Source organism: Anas platyrhynchos, chromosome 16 (genome assembly GCF_047663525.1).
Source record: "Anas platyrhynchos isolate ZD024472 breed Pekin duck chromosome 16, IASCAAS_PekinDuck_T2T, whole genome shotgun sequence".
NCBI lineage: Eukaryota > Metazoa > Chordata > Aves > Anseriformes > Anatidae > Anas > Anas platyrhynchos.
In genome coordinates, this window is record NC_092602.1 from 3,529,752 (window position 1) to 3,544,596 (window position 14,845).

At 43.4% G+C, this 14,845-nt stretch overlaps 2 protein-coding genes across 3 annotated transcripts; both read left to right on the forward strand.

Moving 5' to 3' along the window:
• Nucleotides 1-1,882: 1,882 nt before the first annotated feature.
• TMED2 (transmembrane p24 trafficking protein 2) lies at nucleotides 1,883-7,868 on the forward strand. 2 transcript variants are annotated; one of them, XM_027469783.3, is made up of 5 exons: nucleotides 1,883-2,119; nucleotides 3,026-3,218; nucleotides 3,639-3,659; nucleotides 5,376-5,483; nucleotides 6,355-7,868. In XM_027469783.3, the coding sequence occupies exons 1-5, from the start codon at nucleotides 1,940-1,942 to the stop codon at nucleotides 6,477-6,479; spliced, it is 627 nt and encodes a 208-aa protein (XP_027325584.1). In that variant the 5' UTR covers nucleotides 1,883-1,939; the 3' UTR covers nucleotides 6,480-7,868. The 2 variants fall into 2 exon arrangements, with proteins under 2 accessions (XP_027325584.1, XP_027325585.1); XM_027469784.3 differs by lacking the exon at nucleotides 3,639-3,659 and having other exon boundaries at nucleotides 1,885-2,119.
• Nucleotides 7,869-8,143: 275 nt separating this feature from the next.
• On the forward strand, nucleotides 8,144-14,818 carry DDX55 (DEAD-box helicase 55). Its single transcript, XM_027469772.3, has 14 exons — nucleotides 8,144-8,331; nucleotides 8,561-8,611; nucleotides 8,700-8,786; nucleotides 9,061-9,152; nucleotides 9,266-9,328; nucleotides 10,033-10,182; nucleotides 10,661-10,850; nucleotides 11,109-11,191; nucleotides 11,507-11,638; nucleotides 11,760-11,852; nucleotides 12,405-12,519; nucleotides 13,271-13,439; nucleotides 13,787-14,088; nucleotides 14,580-14,818. The coding sequence occupies exons 1-14, from the start codon at nucleotides 8,224-8,226 to the stop codon at nucleotides 14,745-14,747; spliced, it is 1,803 nt and encodes a 600-aa protein (XP_027325573.2). The 5' UTR covers nucleotides 8,144-8,223; the 3' UTR covers nucleotides 14,748-14,818.
• The last annotated feature ends 27 nt before the right edge of the window (nucleotides 14,819-14,845 follow it).

Below are 14,845 nucleotides of genomic sequence, written 5' to 3' on the forward strand. Positions count from 1 at the left end.
CTGCTTGTGCCCGGGGTTCCCCAGGAAAAGCCTCGTGTGGGTGGGAAAAAGCGCGGTGAGGTTTTGGGGGTCTGCCTCAGTGCTGCCCAGCTCTCCAGGCTGTACTCAGCACTGGTAAGGCTTCACCGCAGCGTCTGTGTTGTTGCAGCATCCAGGGGTCACCACAGCCCCCGTGTTCAACGCTGTCAGGGAGATGATTCCCACTGCAAAAGAGTTAACGAGGGCTGAGGGTAACGGGTGGCTCCACACAAACGTAATGGGAGCCACAAAACCAAGTTCTGTGTGATGGTAATGGTCTTGCTCGCAACGTTTTTGGGTTTAGGTCCTTGCTCTGCAAGAGTAAAGAGAGTCTTTATGCCTGGACATGTGTTCAGGGTATCACTGAGGACTTCATGTGCAGAGGTAGTTTGCTGGCACAAATCAGCTTAGTGATGAGTCACATTAAACCAAGACACATTCTTCTGGTTAAGATTTTCAGTACTTTTGCCTTCAGGTGTGACCGTGTGCTTTTGAATGTTCTTAGGGTGATTAGTGAGAGGTGCTGTGGATGAGACTTAAGATATAAATGTGCCCTGAATTGCTCTAAGTCCTAATTCCGCTACTTTACACAGCACAGGAATACTGCGTTAAATTTTGGACCAGAGACTGCGAGTGATGTCAAACACTGGAATTAGTCAATGGAAATAAAACTGAAGTTACGAAAACAAAGCTTGGAATGACTAATACATGCTGCATGTTGGGAATACAGAATTAACTCTCTTATTTTTGGCAGATGCAAAATGCCAGTGCAAGTGAATGGGAGATTTAAGTGACATGAGAAGCAACACTGTGACACTCAAACTTATTTGTGCCACTGTGTCAGCATTGCATTCAGTCACACGTGATGTTTAAGACACTTCCTTGTGTGCTGTCAGCCAGCTCTGGTCTTTGTTGACCTGGACCATTAAGTTAAAAAAAAAAAAAAAGCCTCCATACATCTGAGTTTGACATTCAATTGCCGATTTTATAATAATAATCAACGATATCCTGTGAAAATGTATCTACATGTAGTTTGTGAAACTTCTTGCCAAAACGGAATACCACAGGAAGCTGCCCAAAGTCCCAGGGAGAGCAGGAGGAGGATGAATAATGGCACAGTCATCCTTTCCTGGCCAGCGCTGCTTACGAAACCATGAAACGTGGTAGCAGCGTGAGCAGAACTTTGGGAGAGAGCTCTGCAGAACCTCGGGGATCAGACGGGATGGGAAGTGAGAATTTGGTCTGAGTTAGTGATGAGAACGTGTTCATACCACCAGCACTCAGTATCTGATTTCCTGTTGTTATGTACAAATGCATGCAGGGGAAAAAAAGTAATAATTTAGAGAATGTGCTAGTGACAAAGTACTTTGAGGCATATGACTCGGGGGGCTCACTGAAACGTGTCAATGTTTCACACGGAAGCCGGTTTGTGCTTAGTGTGTAAACGCTACGGGGCTGCTCGCAGCCTCCGATGCTGCCGGGAGCTCTCGGTGCTTCCCCGGGGCCGCCCTGCCCGTTACCGCGCCCCCCCCCGCCCCGGGGCCGCCTCAGCGCCTCAGGCCCCGCGCTCCCGCCCGGTTGCCAGGCAACGCCCCCCCTCCCTCAGCCAACGCCGCTCCTCCGCTCTCCGATAGGCCCACCATCCCCGCCGCGCGCTGATTGGCTCTCCCCAGTGCCTCTCCGCGCCCCTCTCCGTTCTCATTGGTCTCTCCGCGCACGATCCCCGCCCCCTCCCCATCCCGCGCTCCCCTCCCCACCCTCCCCTCCTTTTGTCCCTCCCCGGCCGCCGTCTCCCCGGCCCGTACGTGGCAGCGGCGCGGCGCTGACCAATGAGCGTCGGCCCCGTGCCCCCGGAAGCGGCGTGGCTCGCGACCGGAAGCGCCGTCCCCCTCTTCCTGCCGCCCCGCCGCTGGGCTCCGCCATGTCGGCGCTGCGGGCGGTGCTGGCGCTGCTGGCCGCGCTGGGCGCCCCGGCCGCCGCCTACTTCGTCAGCATCGACGCGCACGCCGAGGAGTGCTTCCTGGAGCGGGTGCCGTCCGGCACCAAGATGGGGCTCATCTTCGAGGTGGCGGAGGGCGGCTTCCTCGACATCGACGTGGAGGTGAGGCCCGGGCCTGCCCGCGCGGGGGGCGCGCTGAGGCGAGGAACCGGGACGGGGAGGGCTGAGGGGGCTCCGTGTGGTGCTGGGCGGCGGGGGGCTGCCCGCGGCCTGGCTGCGTGGCCGCACAGCGCTGCTCGGTGGGTGGCTGCCCCCTGCAAAGCGTTAAAAGCCGTAGGGGAGCAATAAACGGGAATTGGTCTCGTCCCGGTGGAGGGCACCTCGCTGCTGGCCCGTGGTAACGTTAACGCGAGGGAGCTGCTGCTGAAATGGAGCGGAGCTCTTTACGTTTGCCCGTTGGCCCGAAGCAGGAAATAGTCAGGAAGCTGCGAAACTCCCCTCGGTTATCGCCGGTGGAACCTCGGCAGCTGGGCCTGGCGGCCTGCTGGGGTGGGAGACGTCAGGCCACGGCGAGCCCGAGCGTTCGCTGCTCTGGCCCTGTCAGAGAAGGCAGTTGCAGCACTACAGGGTATTATAGCCAAAGCAGTGTTGACATACTGCAGGATGCCCTTTTTTCCTTTTTGTTTCCTTGCAAACACCAGAGATAAGGTTTCTCTGCAGTTGTTAATTTGGCTAACAGCCAGCCTTGTGGCCGGCGTTGCAGCCAGCTCACATCTCCCTTGTTGAATGCCTCTTATCTTGAGGACAGATGCCCAGCAATCGCAGCCAGAGGGCGAGGCTTTTACGTGGCTCGCCTTACTGAGAGTGCTTTACAGATTCCTGTGCAGAAAAATGCAGCGTTACTTTGGGCTGTGGGAAGGAAAACAAAAGAATGCCAAAGCAGTCAGAGCATGGGTGCTGTTGTGAATCTGACTAGATAGCTTCAGGATGTGCATGCGATCTGTCATGATGCATTTTAAAGCGCCGTATGTTAAATAAAATGTATGATATCTTGTTTTCCCTGTTCAGATTACAGGGCCTGATAATAAAGGGATTTATAAAGGCGATCGAGAGTCCAGTGGAAAATACACATTTGCTGCTCACATGGATGGAACTTACAAGTTTTGCTTTAGTAACAGAATGTCCACTATGACTCCCAAGATAGTGATGTTCACAATTGATATCGGGGAAGCTCCAAAAGGGCAAGATATGGAGACAGAAGGTGAGGAAAACTTCTGGAAAGAAATTAGCTCCAGCTTGCGAGCTTTTCCGTACCTGCATGACTTGTGAACTTGCCTGGCATTCTCAGAATTCCTGATTCTTCAGGCAGTCTAGGTAGCTGTTCTCTTGCACAGCTAGAATGGATATGGATATTTTTAGACCTCGTAACCCAACTTAATGCAGAATCACCAGGGAATCTTTTGGCCATCAGCAGAAACTAATGCTCTCATCCTTTAGTCTTTTCATCAGCCTCATTCTCTGATTTCTAGTTTGCTCAGCAGTACGTAGATTACTACACGCATTAGTTGAGCTCTTTGATAAATGTGCTAATAAAAAAAAAAAGCTCTTAGCTGTGTAAGTTACTGTTTTATCTGCAGCCTTTTGTCCTGTACTTGTGTTCATCTCTTACACTTTTCTCTAGGTGGTGGAGATACCTGGGATGGTATGTGTCCTGATTTTTGAAAGCTCATTAGCATCTTGTCTTTTGCAAATGTTTATTCACTAACAGCTAACGTTTGCTTTTTCTCTGTAATGTTTGTTTGTAGCATGAGAATGTCTTTTTAATAAACTACATAAAAGGTCTGATTCTGAGCAATGCTGAGCACCTGCAAGCTTCCATCGAGGCGTTTATGTACTTAGCAGCTCTTGGGATCAGGTCCTTCAACGGGCCGAGACAGTTGGTCTTCAGGTGGTTATTTATGGCTAATGCAAGACCAGATTAGGAGGATTTTTAGGGAGAATTGAACTAAAACAGTGAACATCCAGGAATTAGATATTTTAGATGCTGTTTACTTTCACTGAAACAAGTGTTGGATAATCAAGGGCTTTTGGAAGCAACAAATTCCATCTCTGTTATGAATTAGCAATAACTTTACAAGAAAACTTCAAATTTGTCATTTGCTGTAAAATAAATGTTTGGGTAACAAGTTCTAAAGTTTTCTTTAGAAATTGCTAGCTGAAGCTAGAAGGAAAAGAAGCCTTTTTTTTTATTTTAGCAAGTAAATAACTGTGTGCCTTGAGTGCTTGATAGCTTTTGAACAAATTTAACACATTCCTAACTTGAACTTTTCATAAGTCTAAGTTAAATCTTTTTATTGAATCTGAATAGACTCTAAATATGCATCATAAAGAATATTAATGCAGCTTTAACTTTTAAGGCAAACACTTTCCCTTGAGTGTGCTTTTAGTGGATTTAAACAATCCCTGCAGCTGTGGTTTCTTCTCTTACTAATAACTGCACGCATTGCAGTGACCAGTTGGCCATGAAAATAAGGGATTGACAATATTAGCAAAGTGAGTGTGGTTTAGACATCTATTTAGGTGTTAATTATAGCTTGTATGAGTGTTACTCTGTCTGTGGAATGACTGCTTGAACTTCTCTTGGTGCTAGAAAACTTTGAAAATCCCTTGCATCATTCATAATTTTTCTAAGTGAGCAGTTCTTTGAGCATGAAGGTGTTTAAAGGACTCTGTGATTGGCAGGGCACTAAACCTCCAATCTCTGATCCATCCATGTGCTGAATTATCTCAAGCTAATTTCCTGTCATTATTAGTTTATTTTCCTACTCTTCTGCTTTCATGGCATACCAGAACCTGCCCTGTTCCAGGCCCCTTTGGCAATGTTTCTGCTGAATGCCGTGCTTCAGCTAAACAGGAGGATCACAAGATGTGCCACTGCTTCAGAAAGTCATCTCATTTTGCCAGCATCATGATCTTAAGCTAATTCCTCAGTTGTTCTATTTTTGCAAGCTTAACAACTAGAAAAGGCTGTATTGTGAAGATAACTTGCTTGGAATATGTTGGAAGGTATTTGCGAAATAGCTAATGGTATGGTGCTGATCTCATGTGGTCTTACACTCTGTTTTTCTGGAGAGGTATGTCCAGATGGGATACAAGTGGGCTGCACTGCCTGTCCTGGGTGTCCTCTGCCACCCAGAGAAAGGTGTTTTCTCGCTTGTTAAATACCATGGAGATGTGTTAGGAAATGTGGCGGTGCGATAACAAAACCTTATGGTGCTGTAAGGCTGGGACGTGCAGTTGTATGGATTGCATTTCTCAGAACTTCCTCTGTGACAGGAAGCTAATTACAACTGTTCGTATGTTCTAACAAACTGGTTTTGGAGTCAATAACAGAATTTCTTCTGAAATTATTCTGCAGCTCATCAGAACAAGCTAGAAGAGATGATTAACGAGTTAGCAGTGGCCATGACAGCCGTAAAGCATGAACAGGAGTACATGGAAGTTCGTGAGAGAATACATAGAGCAAGTACGTGTCTTTGAATTAACTGCCTTCTCCCCTCTCAAATGCATTTGAAATCATCTTTTTTTTTTTTTAGGTTAAAGTCCATAGCAGCTTTTTCATGTTACTTAAAAATTTAGAACAAGTCCTGGAAGTTCTGTCAGTATGGTAAAGAGCGTGATTGACGCTTGCTATCTTCTTTAATTTGGCTCATCTCTCATGTAACGAAGATCATTATGCAAAGTAATCTTTGCTTAATTGGTGTAAATTCTGTAATTCTTTGAATGTCTTACTCATGAAGATAGCAGTAACAGTGTGGTTCCTAGCACTGGACTAGGACTATGGCTCCTAGCGCCTGTCAGGAATAAAGGGCGAATGTTTTTAATGTGAAAATACAGCACTACGTTACAGCCCTGGCCTCTCAACATTTTGAACCTATGATTATTTCCAGTTTTGTGACTATTTTTTCTTTTGTTACTAATGGTCTGACTTAAAGTGCTGAATTTTTAGACCCAGAGATAACAAACTTTTAGAGATTTGAAATTCCCCACTTGACTTTGAGACCTTAAAATGTGGCTGTTGCTTGAAGCAGCAGGTGACATCTGGTTGGCAGTTACACATCTCTGTCGGCCTCTTTGAAGGTGGGCAGAATACAGAAAGACGTTTCAGTTTGTGTCCAAAGGTGAGGTTAACATCTGCTTGCACAGCTTGAGATATTCAGAAAAATAAGCCCCTGAGCTCATCCCTAAGACTGCAGAGTCTCAGAGCACTTGTACTGACATAATACAAATATCAGTGATGTAACTCGAAGGTTTATGTGCAATTGTTCAGTTCCTGTGACTAAATAAAGTACTTTTAAGTTTGTTTTAAACTGTTGTTTTTTTTTTTCTCCTAACAGTTAATGACAACACAAACAGCAGAGTGGTCCTCTGGTCATTCTTTGAAGCTCTTGTACTAGTTGCCATGACACTGGGACAAATCTACTATCTGAAGAGGTTTTTTGAAGTCCGAAGAGTTGTTTAAGAATACTGTTCCTGGTCCTGGATTTCAGTTCACTATCTACCAAACATCCTGGTCACAAAAAAAGAGTCATTTAGTTTCTAAACCCTCTTTACTGAACTGTAAAACTTATTTGCTTACGTTCCTTCCTAGTTAAAAATGAATTGTTTTTATATATCTTCTGTAGCAAAAGCTATGCTGAAATCTCATCACTTGATTGGCATATTTTTTTCACTTCAATCTGCCTAGTCTGTATGCTAAGCGAGGTCCAAGCAAGCCGCAAACGCTGTAACTCAACTGTAGTAACAAGCAATGTCGGTGTCGTTTCTAACTTTCTGTTTCCATAAGTACTTGCAGTTCTGTCTAGGGAAAACGGTACAAGGCCCTAATGTGACTTGCATTTTTCACGTCTTTAACCCTGCAGTAGGTGTTATGAAAGAATCCCTTCTTCACGTATAGAAACCACCAAGGAGGAGCAATTGGAACTTTATTCTGAGGAACTTTATTCTGGTAATGAATGGAAGACAGATGACAACTTCCACTCTAGTATGTATACCTGGTTAAAATTGAAAAGGAAGTCTTTAGTAACAGTCCCAAGTACTCCAACTTATTTGTGAAGCTTTTTAATTAAGTGGTCGATTATCAAAATACGTTCTCTCCTCTACCAAGTGTTCACCATATGATTTTTAGTCTCTCACCGGTTTCCTATCGAAGCCAATCGTGCAGTGTCTTGGCAAACAATAGTTGGCCCTTTGGTTTTTGCAGCTCCAAAGCTCAGCCTGTTGGTGCTATTGCAGAATGCAGTAGTGTTCAGGAAATCTGGATTCCAGATGCCAAAGGGTTAATGATTCTGGGGGTTTATTGCGATGCTATGCAGCCCTTGTATTTAAGTTAAGTGGCAGCCTCTGCCATTATCTGGTCATAATTAGCATAATGCTAAATACTGGTGTGTTTTCTTTTTCAGGCACATGTAGATTTGTTTTTGTATAAAGTTACTTTCCTTGGTATCTGATGATCGGTTTAAAATTAAAGCAGCGTCTGGTGTGGGTGCTGAGCCAGGATTATGTTGTGACTGATGTACATTAGTTGTAATCATTTTTGGGGTGGGGGGGGACCTTTTCCAGGGGGGAGCCTCTACAAGTTACACACAACAGTTTTGTACAATTAATTTAAAATTTGTTACAGGTTTTCATGTTCCAGGTAAAGATTTTTCAACCTCGGGCAAACACTTGCAGCAGTTCTTCAGCAAGGTGGCTGTTACACCTTATTGCAACTGTTGTGTGCCAATATTTTTGTGTAAAACACGCAAAATTGAATTCTGAGATGTACATTTAAAATTGCTTGTGAATCTACATATGACCCAGGTTCGATAAAATAAACAAATTCTTTAAAAAAAGAAAAAGAAACAAGAAAGCTTGTCTCTTTCTTCTTTGAGCTTACGAGGGGCTGCTTGGCACTTGAATTTTTTTTGTGTGAAATATTTCTTTGGGTGTTGGGAAGTCGTTAGGCTGCTGCCCTTATGTTGAAGGAATTAAAGGTAATTGTACACTGGCATTGGTGCTACTGGGCTCTGGCGCTGCAGGGCCTCCAGCAGCGCCTGAAGGGGCGATTTCCCTTAAAAACGGGATTTTTTTTGTGGTACCTGGGGCTGCCGCGGGGCGTCGCGCAGGGCCGGAACCAAAGCTCCGCGGGGCGAGTTTCCGGGGGGGGCCCCGCCGCGGCCGGACGCTGTGAGGGGGAAGGGCCCTGGCGGCGGGACCGGGTCGAGATGGAGGCGGTGACGGAGGGGAGCTGGGAGGCGCTGCCCGTGGCGCTCAGCCCCGGCGTCCTGCGGGCGCTGCGGGGCCTCGGCTTCACCGGCATGACCCCGGTGCAGGTCAGGGGGGAGCCCCCGGCCCCAGGGGGGGGGAAGGAAGGGGAGCTCCGGGCCTTGTGAACGCTGTGCAGGCGCTCGGTCGCAGCCCTGAGGCCTCCCCTCAGCTGTCCCCTCGCTCGGGTGGTTTCTGGAGAGCTCTGGTGGCTCCTGGGGGGGGGGGGGGGAATTTGGGCTCGTTGATACTTCCAGCAGCGCCAGTTGAACTATTCCTGTGGTGTTTCTCTTCCAGTCCGCCACCATTCCGCTCTTCATGAGTAACAAAGACGTCGCTGCGGAAGCGGTGAGTGTTGTGAACCGGGGGAGCCTCCTGTTTTTCTCGGTTTGTTTCTGGTGCTGAGGAAGGGCTGATTCCGTTTCTCATTTCACAGGTAACAGGCAGCGGCAAAACCTTAGCCTTCGTAATTCCCATCATAGAAATTCTTCTCAGACGGGAGCAAAAATTGAAAAAAATGCAGGTAAGATTAAGATGTTCGGTTCTGAATGGTTTACTATGTTCTTATGATCCCTCAGTAAGATTGGGGACCTCGGTGAAAGCACCAGTCAGTCAAACTGAATACACGTAAAGTGTCTGTGTGCTCAGCTCAGGTATAACAGGAACAACAAACTGTGTAAAAATTGAAAACAAATATTGGGGTGCTTTCTTTACACTTACCTTACAGTGGACAATTTTCCCGCAGTCTTTTTCCTGTTCTGTTACTTTCCATAAACTCCTTTTGTCTTCTTGTGCAGGTTGGAGCTATAATTATCACACCGACAAGAGAATTAGCTATTCAAATTTATGAGGTTTTGTCACACTTCACAGAACACTTCCCCATGTTTAGGTGGGTGAACTTAAGGCTTTTCATGACCTCTGTTCCCTTTCCTTTGGACTTGTGTCATTTGTAGACTAGCAACATTCAAAGGTGACCTAAATCTTTCTGTTCTCTTGTTTTAGTCAGATTCTTTTAATAGGCGGTAGGAATCCCATGGAAGATGTTGAAAAATTTAAAGAACACGGGTAAGTTGATTGGCTGTAATTTTTATCAGTGCCTTGCAACTGTGATTTTCTCCTTGTCATTAAAACTTTCGCATTATGAATTTGGTTTTGCTGGTGGTAAAATTTGATGGTACTGCATAAAAATGTTTGGTATATGGTGAAGAAATTGTGGATTCTTGAGTGGGATGCGCCATCCTGAGATGGTAATGAGATGACAGGAAAGGCTCATATGAAATTGGTACCATTTATGTGCTGTCCTAGTAAAGCACAGCGTACAGCCTGGTGAATTGAAAAACTGTCTGCACTGACAGGTTTTCAGTTCCTTCTTTTGTGTAAACATTTTACTAGCAGTAGACTCGGGTGAGATTCTACGTTGAATCATTTTCTGGAACTATTTGGTGCTGATACTGATGGGGAAAGTTTGGGGGAATTATACTTGCTGCTGGCTTTTGCATGGAGGTACCAAATATTCCTTCTAGCTAATGCTTGCTTTCTATAGTTGATGTTCTAAACTTCTTTTGCTGCAAATAGCGTGCTTTCTCCTGAGGGCATTTTCTCCCATCAGTGTACTGTCTGAGAGATCCAAAAATATGAATACAGTGGAAAATAGCACAGAAATTGTTTTATTAAGAGTGCAGATGTGTGCTGTCGTAATTGTTAGCAGATTCTCCAAGGTCCTTGCCTTGTGAGGTTATAAAATTGCTGTATGTCATTAACCCAAACAGTGGGAACATCATTGTAGCTACGCCAGGCCGCCTGGAGGATCTGTTCAGAAGAAAAGCAGATGGGCTGGATCTCGCAAGCTGTGTGAAGTCTCTTGATGTGTTGGTGTTAGATGAAGCAGACAGACTTCTCGATATGGGCTTTGAGTCAAGGTATTTAAATACTAAACTCCAGTTATACTTCTGAAATTTTAAATGAGTTCCTGTGTGATTGGTGTGAATGAGCCTGGCCTACAACAGCGTCTAAACTGAGATTTGTTCTGTTTTGGTCTTTTACCTCTCTTGGCTCTGCAGACTACATAAAGCACTTGCTAGAAGGGGAAGAGGATTGGGAAAAGGTGATTCCTTGATGAGTACAAAATTTAAGATTTCTTTTTTGGTGATATTTATTAGCACATACTCATCTAAGGGTCGGTATTTACACACTGCAATGACTTAAAACACTGTAACAAATAAGCTGTGACATTCTTTGCCTTTTTCTCAAAAAATTATGATGGTTAACTGAATAGAAGATGCTGTATAGTTGGCACTCAGTAATAAAAGCTATTTTTTTAATAAACTCACAGTTCCAGTGATTAAACTTGTGAGGAAGATCTTGAGACATTTATGTTTTACATGTGCTTACTTGCAGTTTAAATGCCATTCTGGACTTTTTACCCAAGCAGAGACGGACAGGTCTGTTCTCAGCGACTCAGACTCAAGAGGTGGAGAACCTGGTGAGAGCAGGTCTTCGGAATCCTGTCCGCATCTCAGTGAAAGAGAAAGGAGTGGCAGCAAGCAACACACAGAAAACTCCAACACGCCTGGAGAACTACTACATGGTGAGGACTCTGTGCCTTGTGGTATTTTTTTGCTCCCTTTCCCTTTTCCCTGGTTCCATCAACAGGTTTTTAAATCTTGGCCAGTTCATGGCCACATTAACAGGGGAATCAGAAGTCTCAAAGACACAAAGCTCTTGCAAGTCCTCTGAAGATCAGTAACCAAAATTGAGGGAAAAAAAACCACTAAATTAGCAAATGGCAGGTCAACTTGTATCGAGTCCATTTCCTTATGTATTTTTTTTCTTTTGCGTTGTGTAGATATGCAAAGCAGATGAAAAGTTCAATCAGTTGGTGCACTTTCTTCGACAGCACAAACAGGAAAAACATCTAGTCTTTTTCAGGTAATTCCATTTAGCTTTCATTGTGAAAACAGAGTGGTGTTTTATTACTTGAATTTCAAAACTCTGCCCTGTGTTGACAAGGACACAACTACTTTAAAAGTGTTTCATTTTAATAGCAGTCTTATAGAACATGCTGGTTTTATACATATTTTTAAAGTAAAATGTATATATGGTGATTAAAAAAATGTACCTATTTTAAATAAAAATAGGCAAAAGTGGCTGTTTTTGAAAGGGCTCAGACTGCTCTAGCTTGACTGCCTAAATCAGATGAAAAATACAGCATAATCTTTTGCATTTCTGTCATCATCACAACAGCACATGTGCCTGTGTGGAATACTATGGGAAGGCTTTGGAGTCCTTAATTAAACAAGTGAAAATAATGTGCATTCATGGGAAGATGAAACACAAACGTAACAAGATTTTTACCGAGTTTCGGAAGCTCCCAGGGTAAGACCATACAAATAGGCTAAGCCAGCCAAAAGTAGTAGTACAGGATATGAAATTGTGTCTGAAAATACGCTTCTCTCAAATGACAGTTTAATGAAAAAATGCTTTTTCTTCTTCCTAGAGGCATTTTAGTTTGCACTGATGTGATGGCCCGGGGCATAGACATTCCAGAGGTACACTGGGTTTTGCAGTATGACCCACCTAGCAGTGCAAGGTACAACATCAGATCTTAAGAACCTTTACTTGTGCTCATGTTACCCTACTGTTAGATACAAATTGAGAACACAGAGCTGTGGAAAATGCATTTACTTGTTGCCTGAAAGTTGGTCTGAGTTTGTGCAAAATAATGCATGAACAAGGGAGGATGGAACATTGCACTTTAACTTGACATCAGTTACAATAAAAATGGTGTGTCGTGCAGAAGTCAAACAGGTTGTCACCACTTGCACTTGTATGAAGAGGCTTTCTGTTCTAAGGGTTAGTATGAGAATACCAAAGAAGTAATGGGGTGAAACACCAGGGTGAATGAGAGCAGAGAGTGGGTACAGAGCTCTTCGAGGAATGGTACATTGGAAGCTCATTTGAAAGGAGCTTTTCCATGTGATTTAACTTCTATTGCCATAATTCTCCTGTGCGAAAGTTATTAGTTTAGTTCAAAAATAACCGGCACTCTACGTTTTCCATTCCGTCAGATTTGCCCTTTTGCTCACAGCACTTTTGAGTCAGACTGAGTGTCTCTGCTTAAATGAGCTCTGTTTTGTTTCAGTGCCTTTGTGCACCGGTGTGGTCGAACAGCACGGATTGGCAATGTCGGCAGTGCTCTTGTATTTTTGCTTCCCATGGAAGAATCCTATGTTAACTTTCTCTCAATCAACCAAAAGGTTAGTAAATTTTTATTCTGTCAGACAAGGGGACAGGCAAGCTCACCAGAACCTTACTGACAGTGATGTTGAAATCCAAATTCATAGGGCTAAAGGTCACGTGCATAGATAATGTTTTAGCAGTCACATAATTTAAAAAAAAAAAAAAAAAAAAAAAGACGAGCTGCTTATTAATCACCAAATTCAGCTGTTAGAATGTGATTGCTACCTGTGTTTTTTTTTTTTTTTTAACTGAATCTTTGAAAGGAACACGTGATGCATCGATTAAGGAAAGGTTTTTCTTTTCTAACGGTGTGTAGGTTCAGCATTTCCATAAGGCAGCAAGGGCTTACACTGCTTCTGCCTCAGATCCTACCCCAGCCACTTTGTGTGCTACACCCTCGGAGCTGCTGAAAAATGGCCAGAACAAATTTGTTCTTGGAATATTTGACCTTGAATTATTTCCTGGTCCTGCATTTATGGGATTGAGTTCTCTAGAGGCCTGCTAATGGGAACATAGCTTGATAAGGCATGAGATGAAGGTGTTGCCTTCTCTTGAGCTGTACTGTGTGAGCTCTTGTGCAGGGCTAGGATGATTGTTTGTGGGGCTAAACAATGAACTGGAGTTTTTAAATGACACAGTAAAAGATAGAAAACTGGGCTCAAAGCTTACTGAAGATTAACTGGGAAGAAGTGTGTGTTTGAAGTTTCTTTCACAGCACATTTTAAATCGTTCAGCTGAACTTTTTCTGTTTCTTTTTTTGGTTTTCAGTGTCCCATGCAGGAAATGAAACCGCAGAAAAATGTGTTGGATCTTCTTCCAAAACTGAAGTCTATGGCCCTAGCTGACAGGGCAGTGTTTGAGAAAGGGATGAAAGCATTTGTGTCTTACATCCAGGCTTATGCCAAACATGAGTGTAATCTGATCTTCCGGATAAAAGGTAATTCACAGCAGGACTGGTATCTTTTACTGTTCTTCAGAATACAGTGTTTGATTTGGCAAAAAAACCACAACACAGTAGTGTTATTCAGGAGCTACAACTACCCATTCCTGTTCTCAAAGTTACTTTCTGCAATGTCAGATTCTGACAAAACTCCTATTTTCTCAAGAAAATCAGACAAAAGATTTAATTAGCAAGTTTGACTGAAACAGACATAAGCACAAGTAAGTGTGACTTAGCATTGTTACTAGTATAAGTGATAGAATGAAAGATAACTTAAAGAGTCATGAAAAAAAAAAATAACTTTTTATCCAGTGGGATAATCTTTATAATTTTTACTTTAACAGATCTGGATTTTGCTACTCTTGCGAAAGGTTTTGCCTTGTTAAAAATGCCAAAGATGCCTGAACTAAGAGGAAAATGTTTTCCAGACTTTACTCCAGTCACTGTTAATACAGACTCCATTCCATTTAAGGATAAAAATAGAGAAAAACAGAGACAAAAGCAACTAGAGCAACTAGAACAACAAAGAAAGGAAAGACAGGAAAGTGGAGGAAAAAAGAAATTAATAAAGAACAAATCCTGGTCAAAGCAGAAAGCCAAAAAGGAGAAGAAAAAGAAAGCAACAGCTAAAAGGAAACATGAAGAGGTAACTGTGCCCATTCTCTTAAGAAACATGTCATTGTTATAACATAGGTGCATACTTTGAAAAGGCAGGGAGCAAAGGGATTTTAGTCTACATAAGTGAGATGCACTGCAGAATTACAGACTGAAAATTAACTTTCTAGGCCCTTGACAGGCAAAGTATAAAAATAAAAAGCATAGAAGAAGCTTTTTAGATCTAAACACAAAAACAACTTACTAGTGGTAGTGAATAATGCTGCCAGCATAGGCTGCATGGGTTTTCCTTCCACGAGCTCCAGCAGCACTTAATTGGACAGTACTTCGTTGTTGTTACTGCTTTTTAAATTCTCAATAGGTGTAACAGAGTTAGATAGTTTCCTAGGTAGAACCTGAGTATTATTTCCTGCTTGGACTCTTCTGGCAAAGTGTGGGTTGTAAAATTCTGTTGTGTTCAGATGTATAGAATGAACATGGTTTGGTGTTGAATTTAATTTTCTGTTTTTCAACTGCCAACAGGGCTCTGATGTTGACGATGAGGACATGGAAGAGTTGCTGAATGACACAAGACTCTTGAAAAGATTAAAAAAGGGGAAAATTAGTGAAGAAGAGTTTGAGAAGAGACTAACAGGCACCCAAAGCAAACTGAAAGCAGAAACTGTTGCTGACTTAGAGTCTGAATGTTGACAGTTGTTCTAACCAGACTTTTATGTTGATATTGCCTATTTCAATAAAACAAAACATTTGTAACAAAATAATGATGCAGAGAGCAGAACTGATCTAAT